General features: G+C 42.3%; 1 protein-coding gene across 4 annotated transcripts in view; it reads left to right on the forward strand.

Moving 5' to 3' along the window:
• The window catches only part of TBXAS1 (thromboxane A synthase 1), a 199,133-nt gene that overhangs the window by 28,059 nt on the left and 155,300 nt on the right, over positions 1 to 15,774 (forward strand). For all 4 annotated transcript variants that reach the window (XM_025380315.1, XM_025380316.1, XM_025380312.1 and 1 more), the window contains exon 2: positions 15,295 to 15,388. In XM_025380315.1, the coding sequence (XP_025236100.1) occupies positions 15,295 to 15,388 (94 nt within the window). The remainder of the gene's footprint in view (positions 1 to 15,294; positions 15,389 to 15,774) is intronic.

The raw sequence follows: 15,774 nt of genomic DNA on the forward strand, positions 1-15,774 counted from the left end.
AAAGGAGAGCGTTATTTCTCATAAAGGGTTGCAGCCTTTAGGGTGGCCATTCTGACAGGCTAGGAAGATACTTTGATGGAGGGGAAAGGGAATGGGAATTTATGCAGAGCAGGGAGGCCAAATATACATATTCAATAAGCTATAGGAGGAGGCATGAATATTTATGAAAGGAGAAACATGTGCATGCGCAATTGAGCTTCATGCGCCTTGCTGGGTCCCATGTAGAAAAAATGGCGGCCTTACCATAATCTGAGGGTGGAGTTTTCGACCTTCTGACTTCAAAAGGTGAAGCAGAGGACAGGAAAACCCTCACTGTGCATCCTGCATGCAATGGCCAGAATCACTCCATAGTCCGTGGTCTCTTATCAGGCAAAAGAAAGCGGCAGCATCAGGCGGCAGGTTGATGTCAGAGGTGGAGGCTTTTGAGATCAGACGCGTTCAGGGCGATATGGCGTAAACGCCAATGGAGGGTTTGAAAAGGCCGCTTTCTGTTTAGCCCTTAGGGAAGAAAGCATAATCATGCCTAGTGAGGGAGGGGTAGAAGGGGTGTGTCTGACCCCCCATCCCATCATGGCCAAGAACTCAGTTTTCAAGTTTCCTCTGGGGACCCCTTGGCCAAGAGATGGTCCGTTCAGTCAGTTGGGGGTTTAGGATTTTGTTTTTCGTTTACAAGTTCTAGAAGCAAACATCCTACTCAAGAGGCAAATTCTCCAGCCCCTGGAAGCTGTCCTTGGGCTTCCGTGGGACGCTACATCTGGCCTTACTGTCCCCTGACACATAAGGAATTCAAAGACCAGATACAAGAGGCAGCTTTTTACATTTTAAAATACATAGTCATATAATCTTCTATTTAAATAGATTTATCTTTATACATTTAACTAAGCCATTACCCCCCCCCCCTTTTTTTTTCTCTCCATCCTAGAAAAGAGTTTTTGGGGGAAGGTTTTATGCTGCGTGGATATATGTCATTGGTTTTTCTGGTGAAAGGTGGAGCACCTTTGGTTAAATTCAGTCAAATAACCAATACTTAAACAAAAGCCACCCCTGAAGTGCTTCATAAATATCAGTCACTTCAAGAGTTTTATGATGTACATCAATTGCTTTGTTCTATTTTTACAATAGAAACACAGGTTGTGTGTGTGTTCGGATGGTGGCACTACCATTTGCTGTGCCTTCATCACTCTTCTCATTAATTCTCACTGGGACAGAAGGGCAAGACACTTTCCCAGGATCAGAATCCTGGGATTGGCTGCCTGGATTTTCTTTTCTTAGTTTTTTTTTTTTCTTTAAAGAGGCAGGGTCTCTTTCTGTCACCCAAGCTGGAGTGCAGTGTGATCATAGCTTACTACAGCCTCTACCTCCTGGGCTCAAGTGATCCTCCTGCCTCAGCCTCCCAAATAGGTGGGTCTACAGGCACGAACCACCACACCTGGCAATTAAAAAAAGTTTTTATTTGCAGAGGTGGGGTCTTGTTATATTGCCCAGGCTGGCCTTGAACTCTTGGCCTCAAGCAATCCTTCTGCCTTGGCCTCCCAAAACACTGGGATTTGGGAGCCACCACACCTGGCCTTGGGCTGAATTTTCTTCATTCAAATGGGATGGGCATTTTAAAGCACACTTGAGAAAGTAGAACATATTCCATTTTAAGGCAGTTTCTTTGCAGTGCTTCCTCCCACACATCAACTCCATGCTCACTCTTCCCCATGGCCTCCAGGTGAGCCATCTGTTCCAAGGCAGCAACCTTTCCAGTGCCTTCACCTGCTATGGCACCACATCATGGCTGTCATTTATTGTGCCAGCTTTGACACCTCTGTTCTCAGTTTAATGATTGTTCTGGGGATGGAACCTTCTTGGAGGGCCCTGCTTTGTTTTAGTTTTTTTCCAGATTAACTTTGGGGGACATAATAAGCGGAGACCATTTACTGTTTTTTAAGGCTCAACAAATATCCAATAGTCAGACAGAAGAGTGATCAAAATAGAAAGCATGTATTTAAACTGGCACTGACAAGTGACAGGGGATGCCTCGTAGCCACAAGGATCATAATGTAAATGCTTAATTAACTGTTTGTCAGTAGCCGTTGAATGTCTGTCTGGTCCACTAGGCTATTAGTACCACAGGGCCAGGGCATACAGGCATGGTCCCTGCAGCATCCTGGTACCCGGAACTCCACACTCCCCCAGCACCATGCTCGGTATCTGTTCTCTGGCCATGGTCTTAAACTATCAGCTGAGCCCAAGCAACCTAGCAGACCACATTTTGATTGTGTCTTGCTTGGACCATCCTTGAGAGTCATGTCTTCGTGGCAATGTCCCATAGACTGTGAGTGGTGAGTGAGATCACTTTAGAAGGTACATGGACTTTAAAAATCTTTCATTATAAAGCATTTATTTATTTTATTTATTATTATTGTTATTTTATTTTGAGAAGGAGTTTTGCTCTCGTTGCCCAGGCTGGAGTACAATGGCATGATCTCGGCTCACCGCAACCTGTGCCTACCGGGTTCTAGCGACTCACCTGCCTCAGCCTCCCGAGTAGCTGGGATTACAGGCATGCGCCACCATGCCCAGCTAATTTGGTATTTTTAGTAGAGATGGGATTTCTCCATGTTGGTCAGGCTGGTCTTGAACTCCCAACCTCAGGTGATCTGTTTGCCTCCGTCTCCCAAAGTGCTGGGATTATAGGTATGAGCCACTGTGCCCAGCCCAAAGCATTCATTTATTAGCATTAGTTTTTAATTTATGTAAGCGATACTGATTTTCATGTATGATCATGACATAAAATTTCCTTTTAAAATGAATTCATTTCAGTTTATCTAAAAGAAATTGAGGAAGTAAGTAATAGTACAGGCAACTTGCAGATATGGCCAAAATTATAAAGGTGTTATACTAATAACTGAATTTAGAAGATTAAGGCCTTAATACTCATTGAGACTTATTGCCTCAATTGGCTTTCTTGCCCTGAAAGGTTAGGATAAAAATGGAGAAGTTAGTTAACTCTCTGAAATACAATCACCATCAACTAAATATCTTTTTAAAGGAATTGCAATATTTTCTTTATAAAACATACTTTAGCCAGGTGCGGTGGCTCACACCTGTAATCCCAGCACTTTGGGAGGCCGAGGGGGGTGGATCACTTGAGGTTAGGAGTTCAAGACCAGCCTGGCCAACGTGGTAAAACCCTGCCTCTACTAAAAATACAAAAATTAGCTGGGCACAATGGTACATGCCTGTAGTCCTAGCTACTCAGGAAGCTGAGGCATGAGTATGGCTTGAACCTGGGAGATGGAGGTTGCAGTGAACTGAGATCGTGCCACTGCCCTCCAGCCTGGACAAGAGAGCAAGACTCTGTCTCAAAAACAACAACAACAAAACTAAAAAACATATATTCTTGGCTGTTTCAGGGGTGGGGCTACCAAAGCCCGGTTAAGTGCTGCCCAAGGCAGAGGCTGGTGCTGGTGAGCTCTAGGCTGGCCTTCCCCGCTCCACCCCCTGCAACTGTACCGTGCACTATTCAGTTCTGTAGAAACGGGAAGCTCAGGGTAACTCACAGTCCCCACCCCAGACACTTCTTCTTTTCAGGCACATTTCAAAACAAAATCAGGATCTATATACAAGATAAGTTGGTGTAGTAGCTGAATATTGGCCCCCTAAAATGTCCACATCCTAGCCTCTGGAACTTGTGAATGCAACCTTAGACGGCAAAAGTGATTTTGAAGATGTGATTAAGTTGAAGGTCATGAAATGGGGTAAGTATTCTGAATTGTTTGGGTGGGCCCCAAGTGTAATCACGAGGTCCTTATAAAAAGGACACAGGAGTCGTCAGAGCGAGAGAAGGCAGTGTGAGGACTGGAAGCAGAGCTGGACGGTTATGACCATGAGCCAGGGAGACAAGGAGTGGACACCCCCTACCGTCTCCAGAAGGAGCCAGCCCTGCGGACACCTTGCCTGTAGACCAGCGAGGTTGATTTTGGACTTCTGGCCTCCAGAGCTGTCAAAGAATAAATTTGTGTTGTTTTAAATCCCTCAGCTTGTGGCTACTTGTTACAACAGAAATAGAAAACTAATACAGTTGGGAAATATAACTTCACCTAAAAATATTCCTTCACAGCCGGGTGTGGTGGCTCACGCCTGTAATCCCAGCACTTTGAGAGGGTGAGGCGGGCCCATCACCTGAGGTCAGAAGTTCGAGACCAGCCTGGTCAATATGGTGAAACCCCATCTCTACTAAAAATACAAAAAATAGCTGGGCGTGGTGGCACATGCCTGTAATCCCAGCTACTCGGGAGGCTGAGGCAGGAGAATTGCTTAAACCTGAGAGGCGAAGGTTGCAGTGAGCTGAGATCGTGCCATTGTACTCCAGCCTGGGCAACAAGAGCGAAACTCTGTCTCAAAAACAAACAAACAAACAAAAACTCCACTTCTGACAGGATTCTGCATATTGATCTGTTATGTAAGACACTTACTATACATATCAACAGGGTCTCGCTCTGTTGCCCAGGCTGGAGTGCAGTGGTGTGATCATAGCTCATTGTAACTGTGAACTCCTGGACTCAAGTGGTCCTCCTGCCTCAGTCTCCCAAGTAGCTAGTACTACAGGCATGCACCCCCACACCTGGCTAATTAATTTTTTTTTTTAGAATTTTTTTTTTTTTAGCATCTCACTTTGTTGCCCAGGCTGGTCTGAACTCCTGACCTCAAGTGATCCTTGGCCTCCCAAAGTGCTAGGATTACAGGAGTGAGCCACTGTGCCTGGCCCATTTAAAATAATTCTAATGGCAAAGGATTCAATTAACAAGTCTCAAAATCGATGTAAGTTTTGCACAGGCATTCATGTGGCTGAAGTACCAAACATGTTATCATGAATTAAGTGGGTAACAACTGACAACGGTGACACATTTTATTTTTGTGTTATTGTGAACTCATGGATTCAAAATATGTTTGATGTGTTTTGATCCATTGCAATTATTATTTTATTGAGCAAATTGTCCATGTATCAGTCTTGCTGGCCTGAAGTCAAGGTGTCAGGCAGGCTGGTTCCTTCTGGGGGATCCAAGGGAATATTGGTTTCTTGCCTCCTTGGTTCACGGTTGCTTCACTCTAATCTCTGCTTCCAGGCATCATGTTGCCCAAAGTAAATGAGTTGATGATGTATAATCCTCTAACTGGGAGGGACAGGCATGTCTTAACCCATTATGCAATCTGCTGTGTCTCAAGTGTTTCTGACTTAAGGAGTTGGTGGATTGTGATTGCAATGGTGATGTAGATATGATTGGGAAACAACAGATTTAGAGGGAAAATTAAGATCAGATTTAGATTAAGTGTAAAATGCCTAACAGATAGTCAAAGCATCCATCAAGTTGGAAGTTGGATAAAGAGGACTGGAGCTCAGTGGAGAAAATGGAGCTAGAGTTAAAGATGTGGAATTATTGACTTATAGATGGTATTGAAGTGATGGGAGTCAACATAACGAAAGGAACCAGCAAAGATGGGGAGGAGCAGTCTTTGAGGTAGGAGGAGTGGTGTCATGGAAACAGGGAAGAGAGTGCTTCAGGAAGGAGGAATGTTCATCTCTATCAAAATCCTACTGAGGGATCAGTAAAGAAATCATGGGATTCATAAGATCAAAATCATCAATGATCTTTATAAGGGCAGCACCAGGGAAGTTGTGGGTACAGAAACTTAGTTGGAGTGGGTGGAGGAGAAACTAAGGGCACAGAAGGGGAGAAAGCTGTCTAGACAATGCTTTCAAGGAGTCTTACTGGGAAGCAATGAAGAAAAATAAAGTAATGGCCGAATCCAAGGAGTTTGCCTTTTGTCCTTTAAGATGGAAGAAACTAGAATATGGATGCTGATAGGAATGATCCAGTCGAAATGGAGAAATCAATGCAACAGAAAGGAACAATAATTGAGAATAATGAGTAAGGACAAGGACCAAAACTATCAAGATTGGCTTTAGATAGGTAAAGACTCTCTCCCTCTCTCTCTCTTTCTCATCACGATCATCGGTTCATTAGTATCTGTTATTAATACACTTTTGGTTTCTAAGCAACCTGCCTTTTTCTCGGTATATTGTCTGCATGTTCTCATGTGGTGGTTTATCCACAAAGTCTTAGCCTGGAGGACAGGAAGGGACAGTAAGTAGGGTTAGTGAATAACGGCACTTGTCTGAAATGTGGCTGACCTCGTTTTAACTCTGACTCAATTGCTTAGCAGCACCTTGGGTACATTATTTACCTCCTAAGCTTTTATTTCCTAAACAGTAATATAAGAATAGTATTTATTTCTATCCTTATATGATTATTGGAGGGCTTGTACAAGACAGTATATAAAAAGTACGAAGCGTAGTGCCTGAGACACAGAAAACTAAAAACTATTGTAAATTATAATAATAGTAATGATTGTATAACTCTTGTATGTCAATACATGTATAATGTATTTTTCTTGTGCAGTGACAAAGTTATTGTTAGGCTAATGACTGCAATGACTATGTCTTTGTGGTACCTACATTACTGGTGAAAGAACTAAACACCAGCCAGATATTTATGTATTTACTGAGTAGTCTTCTATTTTTTTTCCAGAGGGGCAAAGGTTATAAGCGGTCCCTTTTTCTAGGCCTTAGGCAACAAATTATAATGGCTGTCATTCATAAATCTTGTATATGGGGCTGCACAGAACTGAAAAAACAATAGGAAGGTCTTGTAACTCGAACACATCTGTTCTTCTGAGATTTGCATGTGTGCATCTTACAGCACATTAATATTCAGAAGTTTCCTATTGGAATGCAACTATCAGACAATAAAACCACTACGTTAAAAAATGTACTGAATGCAGCTAAAGAACTACTTAGAGGAAGATTTATAGCTTTAAATGCATTCATTGAAAGCAAGTAAACTAAACTATTAACTTAAGAAGCTAAAAGAAAACAACAACAAGGAACAAAGTGTCAGCCGCCCCCCAAAATAGAAGGAAGTCCACAATCAAAATATGAGCATAAATCAATGAACTAGAAAACAACAAAAATCAGAAATGATCAACAAAGAAAAGGTTGGTGCTTTGAAAAGATAAATAAAAATAGATAAACCCATAGCACAACTAATCAAGAACAACTTTTCCAGGCAGACTAGGAGTAGGAGGAAATATCTTCAACCCAATAAAGGATATCTACCAAAACTCTAAAGCAAAACCTCACACTTAATTTTGAAACATTAGCTGCATTTCTGCAGAGTCAAGAACAAGAAAAGGATGCTTACTCTTCCTGCTTCCTTTTTGTACTAGAGATTTTAGCCAATGTAATAAGAAAAGAAAATGAGAAGTCAGACAAAAGGATTAAAGAGAATGGACTGGTGTTATTTGCATAAAACATAATTATCAGCAAAGGAAATCAAAGAAATTCCACATGTAAACCAATAAAACTAATCAGAAATTTCAGAAGGATCATTGATTACAACACTGGCATTAAAAAAAAAGGTGCTCCTATAAATGAGCAACACCAATAAATGTAAGTAAATAGCAAAAAGATACTCTTCTGTGCACAAAATCATAAGTGTTACTGAAGGACAGAGAGAATAAAATCAACAGAGAGATACAACACATTCATAGATGAGACAAATTGATGCTGTAATAATGTTGGTATGTTCTAAATTAATGTATAAATGTAATGCAGTTCCAAAACAATCCAAATAACATTTTTTCATCAAATTGGACTAATTCTAAAACTAATATGAAAATGTAAGTTATAAAAATGTATTTTATGGTAAAAGGAATTTGAGTAAGAGAAAAAAAGACAAAAAAAGAGAATTAAAAAGAAGTAATCTATAAAAAAGAGGAAAAAACTGTGTTTTAGAGTTATAATAATTAAAATAGTGAAGCATTAGCATAAGCTAGATAAATGAATCAGAATAGATCCAAGCCCCTGTACTACTAAGGAGCACGATAGAAGTGACATTATAAATCAGTGGGAAAAAGGGAGCAGTGCAGCAGGCACACTGTCCCTTTGCCAACCCCTTGGAGGGATGTAATTGGCTGTAGGACAGGATTATTTTACCAGGGTCCCACTGAAATCCCAATTCTGTTGAGCCACCTCTCATTGTAGGATCTGGCTCAACATACCCTCTGATGACTGATTTGGCTTCTCAAGTACCTGGAAAGGAGGTACTCTAAGAAGGAGATGTCCGATTCTTATTGCTTGGAAAAAAATACTCACCATTATAAATTTGTAAATGAACAGTCTTGTTTGCAGGTTGTATTTTAGGAGCTAGCCTAGCTACTACTGACATGTGAGTGAGTGTGTATCAGATGATTTCCAGCCCTGAGGGCAAACTGAGATTGAGGTCTTCAGGGAATGGAGAGGGGGCTGAACATGAGGATGAGGATGCCAGGGTGGACATGAGGTGCTAAAAGGGAAACAGAAGATCTCATGCGTAAAGTCTGTATTGCACCATTCCCCCACTCCCACTCCCCCCCACCCCCCTGCCGCCCAGGAACATCTGCCTTGAGGCATGATTTAAGTAGTTTCAATCCTTACAGTTTCTCTGGTTGTGGGTGTGGGTGAGAAATGGGACAAGGATAAAGGGAATGGAATTTACAGTCAACTAACAAGGCTGTGGTTAGCTATTAGCTAAGTCAGTGAAAACTATTCAGATTTATCTGCTTATCTTCCTCTTCACACCCAGATATGTGCATGAAGTCAGCTTGCAGTCACCTATCAATGATTGCTCATTTTCCAACTAATTTTTTAATCAGTTAGTGCAGCACAATTCTGCCTGCCACCTAGATAAACCATACTGTGAGAATGAGAAGAAGGGAGAAGAAGAAGGAGGAGGAGGAGGAGGAGGAAGAGGAGGAGGAGAGGAAAGAAGGAAGGAAGGAAGGAAGGAAGGAAGGAAGGAAGGAAGGAAGGAAGGAAGGAAGGAAGGAAGGAAGGAAGGAAGGAGGGAAGGAGGGAGGGAGGGAGGGAAGGAGGGAAGGAAGGAAGGGAGAGAGGGAAGGAAGGAAAGGAGGGAAGGAGGGAAGGAAGTTAGTTAATAATGTCAAAGATGGGAAATATTTTTGAGAATGAGAAAGAAATGATAGGAAAATGTGTTTTCTCTCTCTAGTAAGGAAATAGATGCAGCCATCAAAATACATTGATGTAGCTACCAAATTAGAAAAAAGTTTTATGAGAGCATTTGGTGCAAAGGATACACTGACAGTAGGACTAGCTGGGACAAACTTTATGGAAAATAATTATATATTACATACCAGTGTTTAAAACCAGTGACTCATGGATCTCAGGTCAAGAAAATCTTCATGCACAAAGTGTGGGAAAACCTCGATTCACAGAAATGCTAACTGTAGCAGCATAACTCAAAGTAGCTAAAATATAGAAAACACCCTAAGTATTTGACAATAAGAATGGCTTAGTAAATTATAATATGCCTATAAGAGCATTCTTAAGCAGCCATAAAAATGATATTTATAAAGGATTAATAACATGGAGATGTTTTTCCTTATGTTAAATGAAAAAGGCAGAAATCTGGATAAACAGAAAGAGAAATAAGCCAGGCACAGTGGCTCTTGCCAATAATCAAGACACTTTGGGAGGCTGAGGCAGGCAGATCACTTGAGCCCAGGAGTTTGAGACCAGCCTGGGCAACACAGTGAGACCCTGTTTCTACAAAAAAAAAAAAAAATTAGCCACATGTGGTTGCACACACCTGTAGTCCTAGCTACTTGGGAGGCTGTGGTGGGAGGATCACTTGAGCCTGAGAGGCAGAGGCTGCAGTGAACTGAAATCACACCGCTGCACTCCAGCCTGGGCAACAGAGTGAGACTGCTAAAAAATAAAAAGAAAAAAAATAGAAATATAGGAAAAATATAGAGAGAGAATGTAATAGCAAACATAAAAAATACACAGAGTAAAAAAACCGAGAGAGTGACAATAGAAAGAGAGTAGGCTTCCTCCCTGACAGTTCTAGCTTTTGTGTTCAAATCTCTGTGAAGCACTTCAAAATGTGTCTCAGAAAGCCAGCAAACCTCACACTCTGCTTCCATTTCTTAACAAAACCTTTTGAAAAGGCATCAATTTAAGGATCTATTTCTAATAAAGCTTCTGATGTGGCCATGATGTGTAATGGAATTGCTGGCAAAGCCCACAAGGGCCATGCACGTTGAAACCATAGAGTAACCATGACGAAGGGCCTCTCTTCTCCAAAGTGCAGGACAGTGGGTAACCTGGCACCGCTGGGCTTCACCTGTTCTTGGAGCATCACAATTTTTACCCCCGGAGAAGCGCTGTTTGCCAAGGGAACCTTTCACCGTTTCAAATACATCAGCTGAAGTTTTTGAAAGCAGTGCACCAAGTAGGAATTCTTTGGTAGTGACAGTGAGGATGTAATGACCGAACGGAGGCCCTGGCTATACCCTTCTCCCGCACAATTCAGGAGAAGCCAATTCCTGGAGGAAGATAATTTCTGTTTTCTTTTGTTCCAAGCCTCAATCAGTTTGACCATCTCCTTAATATGTGATTCATCAAAATACCCCCAATTTATCAGGAGTGGCTTCTTTGGCTAAACAATGGGCTAAGCACCCGTGTTGAATCCATCAAGAGAAGGTTTTAGGCTGGGTGCAGTGGTTCACGCCTGTAATCCCCACACTTTGGAAGACCAAGACAGGCGAATCACCTGAGGTCAGGAGTTCAAGACCAGCCTGTCCAACATGGTGAAACTCTGTCTCTACTAAAAATACAAAAATTAGCCTGGCATGGTGGTGGGCGCCTGTAATCCTGGCTACTCGGGAGGCTGAGGCAGGGGAATCGCTTGAACCCAGGAAGAGGAGGTTGCAGTGAACTGAGATTGTGCCACTGCACTCCAGCCTGGGTGGACTGGAGTGAGACTCTGCCTCAAAAATAAATAAAAAATAAATAAATAAAGAGAAGGCTGAGGAAGATAAAATACAGGAAATTTTCCAGCCTTTACAAATTGAACCTGAATTTGGAAATGATCCAATGGCCTGATTTATTTTGAGACTGGACAGTAAGTTGTGCTGCTGGCACTGCAGTATTTGTGTCCTGTAGCATTTAATGACCTCTATCGTTGTGAAAATAAAACCAAAAGATGCTGTCGGAAGCTATATATACTTTACGTTGCCATTTTCCGACTTAAGTATCCTTGATGTAAACAATGACAGGTGTCCATAACCATAATTGTGGGATACATTTGCATTGATTCACATCAAAGGAAACCCATTGTAAACATCAGAACATGGTGACTGCCTGATCATTGCATACTACCTGCTTTACACAGGAGCATCCCTGGCCACCTGCACTTTTTAAATTGGCACAGGACTTAATGGCACAATTTGGCGTAAAAGGATTTCTTTTTTACAATGACAATTTTTTAAGTAACAGGAAGATATTTAAAAACAACTTTTCACTGACCCTGTAAGACTCACTCATAGGTGTCCCTAGTGTACCACTTACCTAGGGCTGCCATATCAAAGTACTACAAACTGAGTGGCTGAAAACTCCAGAATTTATTTATTTATTTATTCATTTTTTTGAGATGGAGTTTTGCTCTGTCACCCAGGCTGAAGTGTACTGGCACAAAAATGGCTCACTGCAGCCTCAAACTCCTGGGCTCAAGTGATCCTCCTATCCCAGTCTTCCAAGTAGCTGGGACTATAGGTGTGTGCCACCATATCTGGCTAATTTTTTTTTTTTTTTTTTTGAGACGGGATCTTGCTTCATTGTCCTGGCTGGAGTGCAGTGACACAATCTTGGCTCACTACAACTTCCACTTCCTGGGTTCAAGCAATTCTTATGCCTCAACCTCTTGAGTAGCTGGGATTACAAGCACGCACCACCATGCCCGGTTAATTTTTGTAATTTTTTGTTTGTTTGTTTTTAGTAGAGATGAGGTTTCACCATGTTGGCCAGGCTGACCTCAAACTCCTGACCTCAAGTGATCAACCTGCCTCGGCTTCCCGAAGAGCTGGAATTACAGGCATGAGCCACCACAACCAGGCTCACTCAGCTAATTTTTTTTATGCTTTGTAGAGATGAAGGTCTTGCTGTGTTGCCCAGGCTGGTCTCAAACTCCTGGGCTCAAACAATTGTCCTACCATGGCCTTCCAAAGTGCTAGTTTTATAGGCATGGGACACCACACCTAGACCACCAAAAATGTATTGTTTCACAGTTCTGGGCCAGAAGCCTGAAATTGAGGGGTCTGCAGGGCTATGTTCCCTAGGAAATCTATAGGGGAGAATCCTTCCTTGCCTCTTCCTAGTTTCTAGTGGTTTGCTGATTATCTTTGACATTCCTTGGCTTGCAGTGGCCTGACACCTCTCCCTGCTTTCATAGTCACTCAGCACTTTCCTGTGAATCTCTGTCTTCACATGGCCATCTTCTCATAAGGACACCAGTCATACTGGATTGAGGGGCCTCTGTACTTCAGTATGACTTTATTTTATTTATTTATTTTTTTGAGACAGAGTCTCACTCTGTCACCCAGGCTGGAGTGCAGTGGTGCAATCTTGGCTCACTGCAACCTCCTCCTCCCAGGTTCAAGAGATTCTCTTACCTTAGCCTCCCGAGTTGCTAGGATTACAAGCATAGATTAACCAGGAGTTGCTACACCTGGTTAATTTTTTGCATTTTTAGTGAGATGGGGTTTCACCATGTTGGCTAGGCTGGTCTTGAGCTCCTGGCCTCAAGTGATCTGCCTGCCTCAGCCTCCCAAAGTGCTGGGATTACAGGCGTCAGCTGCCATGCCCAGCCTATATGACTTCATCTTAACCAATTACATTTGCAGTGACCCTATTTCCAAGTAAGGTCACATTCTGAGATTAGGACTTCTGAAGGTTAGAACTTCAACTTAGCTTTTTGGTGGTGATACAATTCAACCCACTACACCTGGGGTTCATGGATTTTGGGTTAAGAACGTGTTGAGACAGTCTGAGGGCAGCCGGGGGACCCTGAGACCAGAGGGTATGAAACCAGAGTACAGAGAAGGAAGTGGTAGCAAGACAAATGGAACCCATTTTGCTATTTCGCCCATAAATTTGGTGGCAATGATCTCTCCCTGCAGATCTGGGTGCAGGGACTTGAGTTACTGATGGCAATATTTGGCCAGTTTCCAGTTGAAGATGCTCAAGTTCCAGATTTGAGTCGAGGCTACAAAGGGAAGTTTGTGGTGGTGTCCAGGACACTCTCTGCTGACGCCATATGTTTGAAAATGTCTGAATTTTGTGCATAGACACACTAGCAGTATTTTCATAAGTGGAGTTACATAATTAGGGCATGGACTTGCATAATAATTAGCATGTGTAATTAGGCACAGACTTCTTGTCCTTTAGACAATCAAGACATCTAATTACAAAATTAAGATGTAATTATGTGGTCCAAGGTCTACATCTTTTTTTCTACCCATTAGAGATTACATTTAGAAAATAATTCAAAAAAAGTTGATGAAGAAATGAACATAGACAGTGATTTGAGGATGTTAAAGAAAGTGGTAAGTGGGCTGGTAAGTTGCCTTTGGTCCTTCCTCTCAGTTGTAAGGGGAATTATTTAAAACATTATAGTCCACTTGAAAGAATAACTTTTACCAACTGTGCTGTCAACCTTCGGTACTCACACTAATGAAGAGGAGTGTTGGTATGACTAATCCATGGCGTTCACGCGTGGCTCTTGAGTGTGGTTTGTAATCACACTTGAACATGGACCTAAATGTGATGTACTGGGAAGTCATTCAAACCTATTAATGGAGCCATCCGGTAGAAATCTTAGGACAGCTTGGGATAGAGGACATCCTGCCTTCCTGTTCTGCCCTGATTCTCCTTTGTGACCACTTTAAAAATCAACTCATTGGCCAGGTGTAGTGGCTTATGCCTTTAATCCCAGCACTTTGGGAGGCCAAGGCAGGGGGATCGCTTGAGGCCAGGAGTTAAGACCAACCTGGGCAATATAGAGAGACCCTGTCTCTACAAAGAATCTGAAATACTAGTTGAGAGTGGTGGCACATACCTGTAGTCCCAGCTACTTGGGAGGTTGAGGCAGGAGAATCACTTGAGCCCAGGAGTTTTAGGCTGCAGTGAGCCTCCACTGCACTTCAGCCTGGGTGACAGAAAGAGACCCTGTCTCTAAAGAAATAAATAGCACACTGTTCAGAATAATGCAAACCAGCGCTTAAGCTGTGTTTCCTTTCCCTGAATATTTGAGTATTTTTATTTTAAGTACTCCTTATTGACTGCAGGTGGGAAAGATCAAAGACTATAGCAAATACTCTGTCCTTCAAAAAAGAGTGATTCTTATAGCAGTAATAGTTGAGTTTCAATACACACAGAAAGCTAGATTGTGCTGATAGTCTCCATGTTTTTCCTTGGCCTTAAATTGTGATTTGACTGATCTCTGCGTGATGCTAAACAACCAGTTTGACTCATTAATTTTGCTGAACTAACTGAACTTTTGACCTAATTGGCTGCTGGTTAGGGATCAGAGCCATATGTGCAGGTTTTTCTAAGCCAGTTCTGACTTTAACTGTGTTATCCCTCTGTTCCTATAAACTGTTGAAATACCGTAGTAATTCCCATGTTTTGACAACCACACGCTCTTCTCAGACTGCCGCTTTCTCCTGGAAAGTGGCACAGAAATCTGTCGGACCACGCTTCCTGATTTTTGGTTAAGAAAATATGCTTCCCATATGGTTGCAGGCCGAGAAAACAAAGACTTAAAGAGGTTGTAAGCATTTGGTGATAGGTCTTCTCCTCATGGCGCCTTCCCTCCGTTCCTATTTTTCATATTCTCTATAAGGCCAGGGAATGTGGTGAGGGACAAATTATGTGGGTGGCAGGGAGGGGTTAGTCTTGACCATGAAAGTACCCACATTTTCACAGGGAGCTTTTGCCATTCTTAGTTTTTTGTTTTTTTTTTTTTACCTTGCCTTCTGAGCAATTGCTCATGATAGATTTAGAGGCAAAGGAAAGGAACTGGAGAGAGGGGCATTTTTAAAACAATTTATTAAGAGGAATTCTAGATCAGAGATGGGCAGTTGGACTACATCGTCTCTAAGGCATCTCCGGCTCAGAGGTTTCAGGATTCCTTGATTTCCAGCTGGTCACTCAACAGGAGGTTGACTGGACTCCTATTCTACTCACTCAATTCTGGGCCTCTAATTTTTCATTTCTTAAATGTGGTGACCGGAAACCTATTCTTTTGCCTTTACTTCCAGAAATCTCAGTACTTCCAGTTCCTAACAGAGCCTAAAGCATGAATGCAACTTCATCTCTCAGCTTTTGAAATCTGCTTTTCCCTCCAGGTACTCCACGTCAGCATTCTCAAGACTGGAGAAGTTAGGCCTCAGACATCCCAAGCCTTCTCCTTTTATTGGAAATTTGATGTTTTTCCGCCAGGTAAGAGCTGTCTTCCATTGGCTTCCATTATAAAATATGCTAAGGGCTGGGTATGGTGGCTCATGCCTGTAATCCCAGCACTTTGGGAGACCGAGGCGTGTGGATCACCTGAGGTCAGGAGTTCGAGACCAGTCTGACAAACATGGTGAAACCCTGTCTCTACTAAATACAAAAAATTAGCTGGGCCTGGTGGCACATGCCTGTAATCCCAGCTACTTGGGAGGCTGAGGCAGGAGAATCACTTGAACCCGGGAGGTGGAGGTTGCAATGAGCCGAGATTGCCCCATTGTACTTTAGCCTAGGCAACAAGAGCGAAAATCCATCTCAAAAAATAAAATAAAATAAAATAAAATATGCTGAGCCCAGGACAGGCTTTCTGCATGAAA

The sequence above is a fragment of the Theropithecus gelada genome, chromosome 3 (assembly GCF_003255815.1).
Source record: "Theropithecus gelada isolate Dixy chromosome 3, Tgel_1.0, whole genome shotgun sequence".
Classification (NCBI taxonomy): domain Eukaryota; kingdom Metazoa; phylum Chordata; class Mammalia; order Primates; family Cercopithecidae; genus Theropithecus; species Theropithecus gelada.